At 45.4% G+C, this 12,894-nt stretch overlaps 1 protein-coding gene across 3 annotated transcripts in view; it reads right to left on the bottom strand.

The window, feature by feature from the left end:
- LOC133353350 (protein delta homolog 2-like) overlaps nucleotides 1-12,894 on the bottom strand; it is a 53,660-nt gene that overhangs the window by 19,446 nt on the left and 21,320 nt on the right. For 2 of the 3 annotated variants that reach the window (XM_061569524.1, XM_061569523.1), the window contains exons 5-7: nucleotides 5,625-5,738; nucleotides 4,925-5,038; nucleotides 3,003-3,116 (exon numbers count right to left, since the gene is read on the bottom strand). In XM_061569524.1, the coding sequence (XP_061425508.1) occupies nucleotides 3,003-3,116; nucleotides 4,925-5,038; nucleotides 5,625-5,738 (342 nt within the window). The remainder of the gene's footprint in view (nucleotides 1-3,002; nucleotides 3,117-4,924; nucleotides 5,039-5,624; nucleotides 5,739-12,894) is intronic. The other variant, XM_061569525.1, reaches the window with a different exon arrangement.

Consider the following 12,894-nt stretch of genomic DNA (forward strand, 5'->3'; position numbering starts at 1 on the left):
AATAATAAACACACAGGCACCACGTCCAGCCGTGGCAAAAAAGGGTTGTATGTCTGGGCAGGTCGTTGCTATCAATTCATCTACACATACAGACTGTGCTGATGATGTCAAAACTGTTCCAGAGTTGTGTTCGTCTTGAATCAATGCTGAGAAAATGATGCACTCCTAGAACGCCGTGCGGCTTGTGGGTCGTATAAGAAATACTTTTTTTTTACGTAGAGAGATGGACATGATAATTGGTATTTTTTACCCTTCTATCTGTCAATAAAACTGACACCTTTTTACAAGGAGTCATGTTTGCATAGACCTCAATACCTGCAGTCATAATACAAACAAAAGACATAACTCTGATAATGTGCACTGTCCTTAAAGTTGATTGGTCCACACCCGAGACAGCTTTCCTTAGAGCCTAGTCTCACATGGGTTGGACCAAATGACGCCAAAAGGCGCACTTTTGCCTTTTGGCGTCATCTGGTCCATGACTCCTTGTAAAAAAGGTGTCAGTTTTGTTGCCAGATAGAAGGGTAAAAAAAACAATTATCATATTTTTACCGGCAAATGAGGTTCCCATAGTAGAGATGGACATGTAAAGGAGATATGTCGTCTGCTTATTTGTGTTTTTTTGTAAGCATATAACAGGCCAGGCGTAATGCACCTTCATAACGAACTGACGGGTGCATCTAGGCTCGCCGCCTTGTCAGGGGTAACGATTGAGCTTGTTTATTTGTTCCATTTACAAAGTGTCAGATAAAACATGACATTCATAATCAACGTTTTTGGGTTAGATCGCGTTATTTATAAATGTCTCGTAACCCTCCACCACCCGACACGGCCAATCAGCAAAAAAGTGTCACGTTGACAAAAGACAAATAGTTCACTACTTTAGACCACCGTTGTGTTGAAGAGTGAAACCGCAACATTTTAAAATGTTGCCCGATGATGCTGGATGCAATTATCATCGGGCAATTCGCCCGATGATGCTGGGGGAAAAGGGGAGCGTTGCCACAGAGGGTATGTAAAACCCTTTGTACTATAAACCCGGCGAACCTAGTTCGATTGCCATCCATTCAGACGCTGTCTCCCCGACAGACCTGGTCTTCACCTGAGGACGGCTGCTTGCGTTGTGGCCGAAACGTCGTGAGAATTATTTGATATGTTTTATTTTTATTATTTTATTATTTCCCTTCTACGTGACTTTACCGAAAGAACCAAAAAGAGGCAGTATAGTACTATAGTAATAGAGCAAGTGCAGAATCACTGAACCGGAATTGATAGCTTGAAAGCATTTAGCGTGGGGCCCTTGAAAGTGCGTGGCCCATAGCTACTACAGATGCACAGTGAGGGAAACAAGTATTTGATCCGCTGCTGATTTTGTACGTTTGCCCACTGACAAAGAAATGATCAGTCTATAATTTTAATGGTAGGTTTATTTGAACAGTGAGAAACAGAATAACAACAACAAAATCCAGAAAAACGCATGTCAAAAATGTTATAAATTGATTTGCATTTTAATGAGGGAAATAAGTATTTGACCCCTCTGCAAAACATGACTTAGTACTTAGTGGCAAAACCCTTTTTGGCAATCACAGAGGTCAGACGTTTCTTGTAGTTGGCCACCAGGTTTGCCCACATCTCAGGAGGGATTTTGTCCCACTCCTCTTTGCAGATCTTCTCCAAGTCATTAATGTTTCGAGGCTGACGTTTGGCAACTCAAACCTTCAGCTCCCTCCACAGATTTCCTATGGGATTAAGGTCTGGAGACTGGCTAGGCCACTCTAGGACCTTAATGTTCTTCTTCTTGAGCCACTCCTTTGATGCCTTGGCCGTGTGTTTTGGATCATTGTCATGCTGGAATACCCATCCACGACCCATTTTCAATGCCCTGGCTGAGGGAAGGAGGTTCTCACTCAAGATTTGACGGTACATGGCCCCATCCATCGTCCCTTTGATGCGGTGAAGTTGTCCTGTTCCCTTGGCAGAAAAACACCCCCAAAGCATAATGTTTCCACCTCCATGTTTGACGGTGGGGATGGTTGTCTTGCGGTCATAGGCAGAATTTCTCCTCCTCCAAACACAGCGAGTTGAGTTGATGCCAAAGAGCTCCATTTTGGTCTCATCTGACCACAATACTTTCACACAGTTGTCCTCTGAATCATTCAGATGTTCATTGGCAAACTTCAGACGGGCATGTATATGTAATTTCTTAAGCAGAGGGACCTTGCGGGCACTGCAGGATTTCAGTCCTTCACGGCGTAGTGTGTTACCAACTGTTTTCTTGGTGACTATGGTCCCAGCTGCCTTGAGATCATTGACAAGATCCTCCCATGTAGTTCTGGGCTGATTCCTCACCGTTCTCATGATCATTGAAACTCCACGAGGTGAGATCTTGCATGGAGCCCCAGGCCGAGGGAGATTGACAGATCTTTTGTGTTTCTTCCATTTGCGAATAATCGCACCAACTGTTGTCACCTTCTCACCAAGCTGCTTGGCGATGGTCTTATAGTCCATTCCAGCCTTGTGTAGGTCTACAATCTTGTCCCTGACATCCTTGGAGAGCTCTTTGGTCTTGGCCATGGTGGATAGTTTGGAATCTAATTGATTGATTGCTTCTGTGAACAGGTGTCTTTTATACAGGTGACAAGCTGAGATTAGGAGCACTCCCTTTAAGAGTGTGCTCCTAATCTCAGCTCGTTACCTGTATTAAAGACACCTGGGAGCCAGACATCTTTCTGATTGAGAGGGGGTCAAATACTTATTCCCTCATTAAAATGCAAATCAATTAATAACATTTTTGATATGCGTTTTTCTGGATTTTGTTGTTGGTATTCTGTCTCTCACTGTTCAAATAGACCTACTATTAAAATTATAGACCGATCATTTCTTTGTCAGTGGGCAAACGTACAAAATTAGCAGGGGATAAAATACTTTTTTCCCTCACTGTAGCTACATTTGCGGCACTGTCGGGACCCCAATGTCAATTACGAAGTCTCGCTGTGGCTCACCTAAGTCGCAGAGAGTCCCCGTGTATCCTGCCAGGCAGTTGCACGTGAACGAGTCCGCCCCGTTCACACACTGGCCTCCGTTCTGGCACGGACCCGAAGAGCATTCGTCAATATCTGCATCCGCGGGAATAAAGCACGTGCACGGACACGTGGCGGAGATCCTCGTTAAGGCCCCGTGGTATGACGTAGGATCACGTGACGTTAGCGAGCACCTATTAAGCGTGGCGTGCGACACAATGGGTGGCGTTGCGTAACACCACATGCCCAACATCACCTCCCCCCTCCCGTTTGTGTTCCGATAATGATATTGACACATGAATGTTCGCATTCTGCACCAGAGGCTGAGTTCGGGCTGCGTTGACCTAGGGAAGGTCCACAAAGAGCCTCGTCTGGGTCAACTGGGCCAAACGGTATCATTGCCGATGAATTTAACTTCCGGTTGTTAGGACTTTACGCAGTGTGCTTAACACCTGTGCCACACCTCAGCACAAAAGACAAATATCCTCCGTTGAGCATTCACAGACTGTTGGGGCAAGTGCTGTTAGCGAGCACCTATGATGGCTGGCACGGTACACGAGGCGGTTGGTGGCCAGGACCACACCCAACCGCCTTTGTCTCTCCAGTGGCGATGCATTTAAACACCGCACCAGGTACTCATTTGAGGCTGAGTCGGCCTAGGGGAGGGCCCGGGACCGGTTCAGATAATCGGCATTGATGTAGGCCGTGAGCGGGAATCAAACTCAGGTCACCACGTTTGTAGCGCATTGCGCTCACTGCTAAGCACACATCAGAACACACTCACACTCACACAGAAGTCACCCTTGTTAGACTGGTTATTACGTTGGGTTCAAGTGCTGTAAGTGAGCACATGATGTGCTTTCTTGGCATACAAAGTGGTTACTTGACTATACTTCATGAGTGACACGACGTAGAGAAGCATGTAAACAGACAGTAGAGAGAACACCACCACCCCTGGTTAACTTTGCTTTCAAAACGGATGCTACTGGGATTCATAATAGATTTGTGGATGGGTTTGTCACGTGATTAAAATGGCAAGCTATGTGGTATACCCACCTCCACCCAACGAAGCCAGATATATCAAGGGCATCGTGTGGACAATTTTCATTGCTTTTGAGAGCAATCCACACAACATTTCATACTTTGGTACGAACTTTCGCTGGTAGTTAGGGGCCGTCCATAAATGATGTCACGTGATTTTGGACGATTTTTGACCCCCCCCCCCCCTCGTCACACTGCGTCACAAAAAGTCAGACCCCCCCCTCAAATATGACGTCACAAAGCTCTGCCCCCCCCCCAAATAAAAATAATAATTCTATTTTGAAAATAAAGCATGCTTCAAATCGCTTTAAACTATTGTCATTGTAGTGCGTATTTAATGTGGCGCTGCACTCTGGTGTTGTAGGAGAAAACATTTATTAAAAAGTATATTTAATTCAGTAGAACGTGTTGTCTATATTTATTTAAAGTTGCGCATTTTGATGTGACGTCACATTTCTCACCCCCACCCCCCTCGTCACACATCGTCACAAATGTCTGAACCCCCCCAGGTGCGTGACGTCATTTATGGACGGCCCCTAAATAAAAAAACACGTAAATATTAAAACACGTAAATGTTAAATTGCATAGTAAAGTTATTTAATTTTTTCATTTGCTATACAGCCGGATAATACGACAAATCGCTAACCATAAACACCCAGTCGTTCTTAAAAGTTGAAGGCAGTATAGTACTATAGTAATAGAGCAAGTGCAGAATCACTGAACCAGAATTGATAGCTTGAAAGCATTTAGCGTGGGGCCCTTGAAAGTGCGGGGCCCGTAGCATACGTAGCTACTTTTTCTACTAGGATAATCCGGCAATGTCGGGACCCCAATGTCAATAACGAAGTCTCGCTGTGGTTTACCTGAGTCGCAGAGCGTCCCCGTGTATCCTGCCAGGCAGTTGCACGTGAACGAGCCCGCCCCGTTCACACACTGGCCTCCGTTCTGGCACGGATCCGAGATGCATTCGTCAATATCTGCATCCGCGGGAATAAAGCACGTGCACGGACACGTGGCGGAGATCCTCGTTAAGGCCCCATCGTATGACGTAGGATCACGTGACGTTAGCGAGCACCTATTAAGCGTGGCGTGCGACACAATGGGTGGCGTTGTGTAACACCACATGCCCAACATCACCTCCCCCCTCCCGTTTGTGTTCCGATAATGATATTGACACGTGAATGTTCGCACTCTGCACCAGAGGCTGAGTTCGGGCTGCGTTGACCTAGGGAAGGTCCAGAAGAGCGTCGTCTGGGTCAACTAGGCCAAACGGTATCCTTGCCGAGGAATTTAACTTCCGGTTGTTAGGACTTTACACAGTGTGCTTAACACCTGTGCCACACCTCAGCACAAAAAACAAATATCCTCCGTTAAGCATTCACAGACTGTTGGGGCAAGTGCTGTTAGCGAGCACCTATGAAGGCTGGCACGGTACACGAGGGGGTTGGTGGCCAGGACCACACTCAACCGCCTTTGTCTTCCCAGTGGCGATGCAAGAGGAGGAGGGGGATGAGGAGGGGGGGGGGGAGAACGATGCGAGGTGAGCGCTGACTGTGGGCTCACCAGTCTCGCAGCGCGTGCCTGTGAACCCCTGCGCGCAGTCGCAAGTGTACGACGCTGAGCCATCGATGCAGCGGCCTCCGTTCTGGCACGGGTTCGGTGAGCACTCGTCGATATCTGCACCGGCGAACAAAAAAATTACAAACGATACCACCACCCCCACACCACCCCCACCACATTTAACATCTTTGACTGCCGCCGAAAGTGCTTTTAGCGAGCACCTACCGAAGGCCGGCTCGTGACACAAGGCGTTGATTAGCCAGAATGGCGCACTTCGTGTTCTGAGCCGACCTTCAACCATTGTCTCGCCAGCGCCGTGTGTGTGTGTGTATAACGCGGTTCACATGAAGACGAGACAAGCGAAGATCGGGTTCACGATGCTAAGATGCGGGCAAATTGTCACGGGCCATTCGGTGGCCTCTGAAAAATCTGCGTTTTGCGAGAGAAGATTTCATTCGAGCAGTCGAGACAGCGGTGTTCAGATTGTTAAGACCTCTTGGTGGAGTCCAGCATGGAAAAGAGCAGCCACCCAGCATGTGACGCATCCTCCTCCACATCAGCCAGACCCACAGACTCACACTGAGACCCATAGACTCGCATTGAGACCCATAGATTCACACTGCTACCCATAGATTCACACTGCTAGCCATAGACTCATACTGAGACCTATCGACTCACACTGAGACCCATAGACTCACACTGCTACCCATAGACTCATACTGAGACCTATATACTCACAACGAGACCCATAGATTCACACTAGGACCCACAGCCTTACACTGAGACCCATAGACTCACACTGAGACCCATAAACTCACACTGAGACAGACAGACTCATACTGAGACACACATACTCACACTGAGACAGACAGGCTCACATTGAGACACACATACTTACACTGAGACACACAGATTCACACTGAGACACACCGACTCACAAATGCATATACCCAGAACGGACGGAAAACCACCCTCCACATCACTGAAGGTGCATAGTTTTCTGCCCCAGATACCTCTGGAATGAAAAATTATATTACAGCAGATTGTGTTCACACAATGCACCATGGTACTCATTTAAAGCCGAGTCGACCTAGGAAAAGGCCTAAACACGGTTAATACCATTTGCCACCGATGTTATTCATGACCAGGAATCAATCCCAGGTCACCAGGATTATAGTGCAACGCGCAAACAACTGTGCAGCTGCTCCATAGACACACACACAGATGTATGTACACATGTATGTACACATGTATGTACACATGTATGTACAGATGTATGTACACATGTATGTATGTTTAGATTTAAAGCTTTCGTGACTGCAGGGATTCATCTTCTTGGTTCTTTTGGTAAAGTCACGTAGAAGGGAAATAATAAAATAATTAAAATAAAACATAATAAAATACAATTCTCTAGTGAGAATTGTATAATAAAATACAGGAATACCGAAAACACCTAAGAATATAATAAAATACAATTCTCTAGTGAGAATTGTATTTTATTATGTATTTTATTATGTTTTATTTGTATTATTTTATTATTTCCCTTCTACGTGACTTTACCGAAAGAACCAAGAAGATGTATGTATGTATGCGTGAGCACACATAACAAAAAACCTCAACACAGTCGTCAACAACACTGCGGATCTTCTTTCAGACAGTGGCCCTTCTTCACAGCACGTAGAGAGGCCAAACGACATAGAGTGGGAGTTGGGGTTATGTCTGGACGTGTGTACAGATTGAACTTCAGGGCTAGTACTCCAGGTGAGGACACAAAGCCCAAAGGGATGGTTGGAAGCGATAATGGATTAGCTCTGTGCGTATGTCTGTCTGTAAAGGAGGTGGGACGTCACGGTTACTCTCGTAAACACGAACTAATTATACATTAAATGTGAACGTGAAATTTCGAAATAAAGCTTTCGTGACATCACGGATTCATATTCTTGGTTCTTTCGATTAAGTGGTTTTCACACCTGATGATGATTGCTTGTGTTGCAATCGAAACGTCGTGAGAATTTTATTGTCATTTATTATTATTATTTTATTATTTCCCTTCTACGTGACTTTACCGAAAGAACCAAGAATGTGAACGTGAAGTTATGTTGCTAATTAGGACTTATCCGATCGACAGACGGGTAAATGTATCAAAGGGTTTGCCAAAATATAATCGAAGAAACGGCATCCTCAATGTTAACTGAATATGCATCTTGGTCCATTGTGATGACGTGGGTTCTTGTCAAACAAACGTTGACCAATGCCAGGTTTATATGCCAAACGTGAGTATTGCTGCGCATGGCATTGCACACAACTATGGTTGATAAAATCACAGTGAAGAGCTCTCGACCAATTTCATCATTGCTCCTCAATCTAATCGATCATCACACGTACAGATGCCATATAGTAATACTAGATTGGTAGGGCAAGTGCTGTTTGCGAGCGCCTATTTAGAATGACATGGCAGGCAAGGGAGTGGCCAAAGAACATAGGCTTTACCCTTTCTGGAAATAAAACAGATGTTAAGATATTCAAACACCGAATATACATTTCGATTTAAAGCTTTCGTGACTGCAGGGATTCATCTTCTTGGTTCTTTCGGTAAAGTCACGTAGAAGGGAAGTAATAAAATTATTAAAATAAAACATGTAAAAATTATAAAACATATGTTTTATTTTTATTATTTAATTACTTCCCTTCTACATGACTTTACCGAAAGAACCAAGAAGACCGAATATACATCTCGTTGAAGGCATCGAGTCTGTATTAGCCACACCTGCTTGTGGCAAAACGTTCAAATAAACATGCTCTGATAATTAATATACCCATTGTCTTTGAAATTGATTGGCCTACACCAGACAACCTTGTTCTTTAGGGCCTAGTCTCACCAGTATCAGACCAAAGGAGGCCAACAGACGAACAGTACAGGGTCTCGTGTAGCCCCAGGACCACTCCAGGTCACTTTTGTCTCCGAAGAGCTGATGTTTTACTCGGGATAAGCCTTGGATTTTGTATTTCGAGGACAATTTCGAATCTTTTCCAGACGTTTCATGAACACTGCGGTAGTTCAGCGTGTCGTTGTGATAACAAAGGTGACGTCACCTGATACCACGTGATGCCACTTTTGGCGGGAAAAGAGCAGGCAAGTCGCCATTGAAGCGACGTCACTTTTTGTGATATATTTTTATATCACTTCGATAATATTAAAATTTTCGGTTAATCAGAAATTGTATTTATCTAGGCTCAATGTTCAGATGAAAGTTGGTACACAACGCAATGTGTACACACAGTGCCTGGCACTCATTTAAAACTCACACAACTTGCCACTGATGTTAGTCATGGCCGCTACTGATGTTAGCCATGACCTCTAATCAAACTCAGGTCACCGGGTACATGACATGGCACAGCGGTAGCCGCTTGTTGTTGCAGAGGTTCACGGTTCGAAACCAGCGGCCGCCCTGGTTATTACCATCCTGTCGTATCAACCAAAGAAATACTACACGCCATCTGCTGCACATTTAACATTAAAGATCCCGTCATGTCATTCGTAAGAGTAGGCCATTCTGTGCAGAGATCATGGTCCAAATCTGCCAAATTAAGCCTGTAAATTAATCATGAATATCAATAAACTACAAGGTCGCACTCATTGCACACAAAGTGCTTGCCAAAAATGAACCACAATGTTTTGGTGATTTCATCAAGGAGCACAGACCATCACGCGAACTCGGTCATCCTCGCAGCACCGGCTTTTGGCGAGCCATCGAACAAAGGCGGCGGTCTCCGCATCGCGCGCTTTCAGATGCGCTTCTGCGCCCGTCTGGAACGCTCTTCCTTCCGATATTAGGAAGCCACTGGAGCCATGCAATTTTTGAGCTTGATTTAAAACTCATGTCTTGAGAACTGCTGTATGTGTTTAGTTTATTGTCCTTCCTTCGCAACTCCGATTAGCACGGTAGGCTACGTACGGTGCGAAAGACGGTCAACATGCCACACGTAAAATCACACACCGAAAAAAATAATCTCCCTCTACCGGAAAACAAACCGAAAAATAACTTGGCAGGACCCTCCTGAAAAACGAGGCACGAGAATTCGGCGACGCTTTCCCGGGTCAACGGTTGGCGCGTGAACCCTCCGTAGTCTGTTGCCGCCGCTCCACGACACACAACCCTCACCCCCCACACTCGCACGCACACCTGGGACACGGGCGGTGGTGCGGGTGAAAGGTTGCAAATTTGGGCTTTTAAGCAGCAGCGGGAGCGCTGCCGCGAGAGGGAAGGTGAGGAAATTATAGATTTGAAGCTTTCGTGACTGCAAGGATTCATATTCTTGGGTTTTTTTCGGTAAAGTCACGTAGGTAAAAAATAAAAATTAATTTTATTTTTATTTTACTTGTATTCATTTACATTTTTTACCTACGTGACTTTACCGAAAAAACCCAAGAATAAGGTTGAGGAAAGTCACCGTGGAGACGTAACGAGCGGAATTTTCCCATTTTGTTTTGGCTTGCGAGGAGATGCGAGGAATAAGTGAGTAACGCGTGCTCGCAGAGAACTCTTGGGGAACGTGGCCCGGGGAAGTGCGTGCAATTACGAGCAATTTGCGCCGTTCGGGCTCTGGCGTTACGAGCCATGCATTGAGCATTTAACCCCTCAAGAAAAACAAACGAACAAAAAGACGAAATTGCAAGGGAGCAGAGGGCATTTACGGTCCCTTTAACTGCAAGTTGTTTGGGTTAAGGACGCTTGTTTTTAATTTTAAGTTAAACGCGTTTGTGACGGGATTTAAAAAAAAAACGCGAGCGTGGGGTTATATTTGATAGGGCATGATGATAGATTTGGAGGTCAAAGTCAAAATTCTAAGTTGAGTGTGATGATAAGGCCAGTAGAAAGAAGGCAAAGACTCCAAAGACGTGGGTTAGATTGCGTAAATATACATGTGTCGTTAAACCCGCCACCATCCGACACAGCTAATTAGTAAGGTTTTTCACGTGAACAAAACGTGCCAATTCGTTATTCGTACAGCACACGGGTATATTGGACAGTAAAACGACAATATTTCCCATTCGAGTACGACGTTTCGCCGGTAATTACAACCAGCATCATCAGGCGACGGTCAGAGTTGTGAATAAATCATCCTGCAAAGCCTGCTACGAGATAATAGTACAGCACATGGAACTGAAATTCCATAATCAATTCTTGCAAAGAGTATTTAATGAAACGCATTGCGAGCGTGAGATTTGAATGTAATCAACACAGCTTCTGAACACAGCATCCAAAGGTCCAAAACGTCAAGGGACCAGCAACGAACAGCATTCTCGAGGTTGGAATAGTTACGAGTTAGCGCCTTTCTTGAATGGAACAAGGCTATTATTATTGCAAGAGCTTTGAAAAAGAGGATAAGAGGCTATTTCAAAGTGGAGAGATGCGAGGGGCATAACAGAGTGAGAAGCGTCATGGTCATCAGTGTGGTAGGTGAGTAGGTAAGTGGGTGAGTAAGTGACTAGCTGAGTGTGTTGTTGTGACCTGCAGTATAGTTAGTTAGTGAGTGAGGAGGTGGTGGATGAGTGAGTTTGTTCTCGTGACACGCAGTGTAGTTGGTGAATAGGTGAGTGGGTGAGGAGGTGAATAACTGAGTTTGTGGTCGTAATCTTTCAGTGTAGTTGGTGAGTGAGTCAGTGAGAGGAGGTGGTGGATGAGTGAGTTTGCTCTCGTGACACGCAGTGTAGTTGGTGAATAGGTGAGTGGGTGAGGAGGTGGATAACTGAGTGGGTGTGTGGTCGTAATCTTGCGGTGTGGTGGTTAAACGCAGTGCGGATGAAATGGAGCAGTGGACTGAGTCCTACGCTTGAGTGGAGGGATTGACGAGTGAAGTTTCAGGGGCAACGGTAACCATGGTATTTATTGACCGTCTTCTCCAGATTATAAGATGCTATGGAAAATAAGACGCACCTTAAACGTTTGGCTCATTCTAAATCAAAATGCTTCTCATTATTTGGAGAATACGGTATTGCTTTGGAGAACTATCTTCTGGATGATTTTAATAAATCTTACAGATACACCATTGGAACCTCATTTGCCAGTAGAAAAATATGATAATTGTTTTTTTACCCTTTTATCTGGCAACAAAACTGACACCTTTTTTTACAAGGAGTCATGTTTGCATTGACCACAATACCTGCAGTCGTAATGCAAACAAAAAAACATAACTATGATAATGTATGCACTGTCCTTGAAGTTGATTGGTCCACACTCGAGACAGCTTTCCTTAGAGCCTAGTCTCACATGGTGTTGGACCAGATGACGCCAAAAGGCGTCCAGAAACGTCATTTGGAAGATTTTTCTAAATGGTCAGTGGTGTCTTCTGCCCTCTGCCTAATCATGCAATGCGATGAAGCGACTAGTCGATGGAAACACACCCTTCCACGAGACAATGCACTCAGCTAACAATAATAATAAGAAGCACTCCCACCGTTTGCTCTAAGATACCTTGAGAAAAAGCAGAGTGCCTTATAAGCCGGATAGTACGGTAACTCAAATGTACCGTGAGTGCAAGGCACCTCTCTTTGAGGTCATCGCTTCCGTGCTGGAGGGGAGACGGGGGGCTGGGCTGTACACATAACACACGGCAAGTTGAATCGTTGATGCTTGAGCAAACATTACACGGTTTGATTTAAGTAGAACAAAATAAAAACACAAAAACCATTTTCCTCCCCGCGAGCAAAATGTTTCATTTTTCTATTCCTGCCAGCAAGAGACCGGGGGGCAGGGGAGACGATAAAACAACATCCCGATTTTTTATTTACTCTAATAACACCGTGTACGATTCACTGAAGCAGCGAGCGAGTTCTCCGCCGTAGCTCGTACGATACACGCGGTCAGTCGATACTGGTGCCGGGGCAGTAAACAGGACCACGGAGGGCCCCCCCCCCCCACTGTTTTGCTGCCCTTAGACGCGAGAGAAACGCGTCCAGTTTGGGTCACAGGGCTCGCACCCGGAGTGTCACGGATGATGGAGACTTTGTGTCACGGGCGCCTCGGGAACAATTTCACGCACCTTGCCCTGCGCGGGCGCGCCATCGCACGCACATCCAGGGCTCTTAAGCTCGCGGTGTTTAAAACCCGGGCGAGAAAGTCGTGAGATCAGGATGGGGGAGCCTCACGAAGCGCACGAGTGACCACCCCGCTCAGTGGCGGAGTAAGATAGTGCGGGGCCTGTAGCATATGTTATAAAGGGGCCCTACATAAAAAAAGAGATACATATTAAAACACATAATGTTTAACTT

The sequence above is a fragment of the Lethenteron reissneri genome, chromosome 43, assembly GCF_015708825.2.
Source record: "Lethenteron reissneri isolate LAM-NWPU_2019-01 chromosome 43, ASM1570882v1, whole genome shotgun sequence".
NCBI lineage: Eukaryota > Metazoa > Chordata > Hyperoartia > Petromyzontiformes > Petromyzontidae > Lethenteron > Lethenteron reissneri.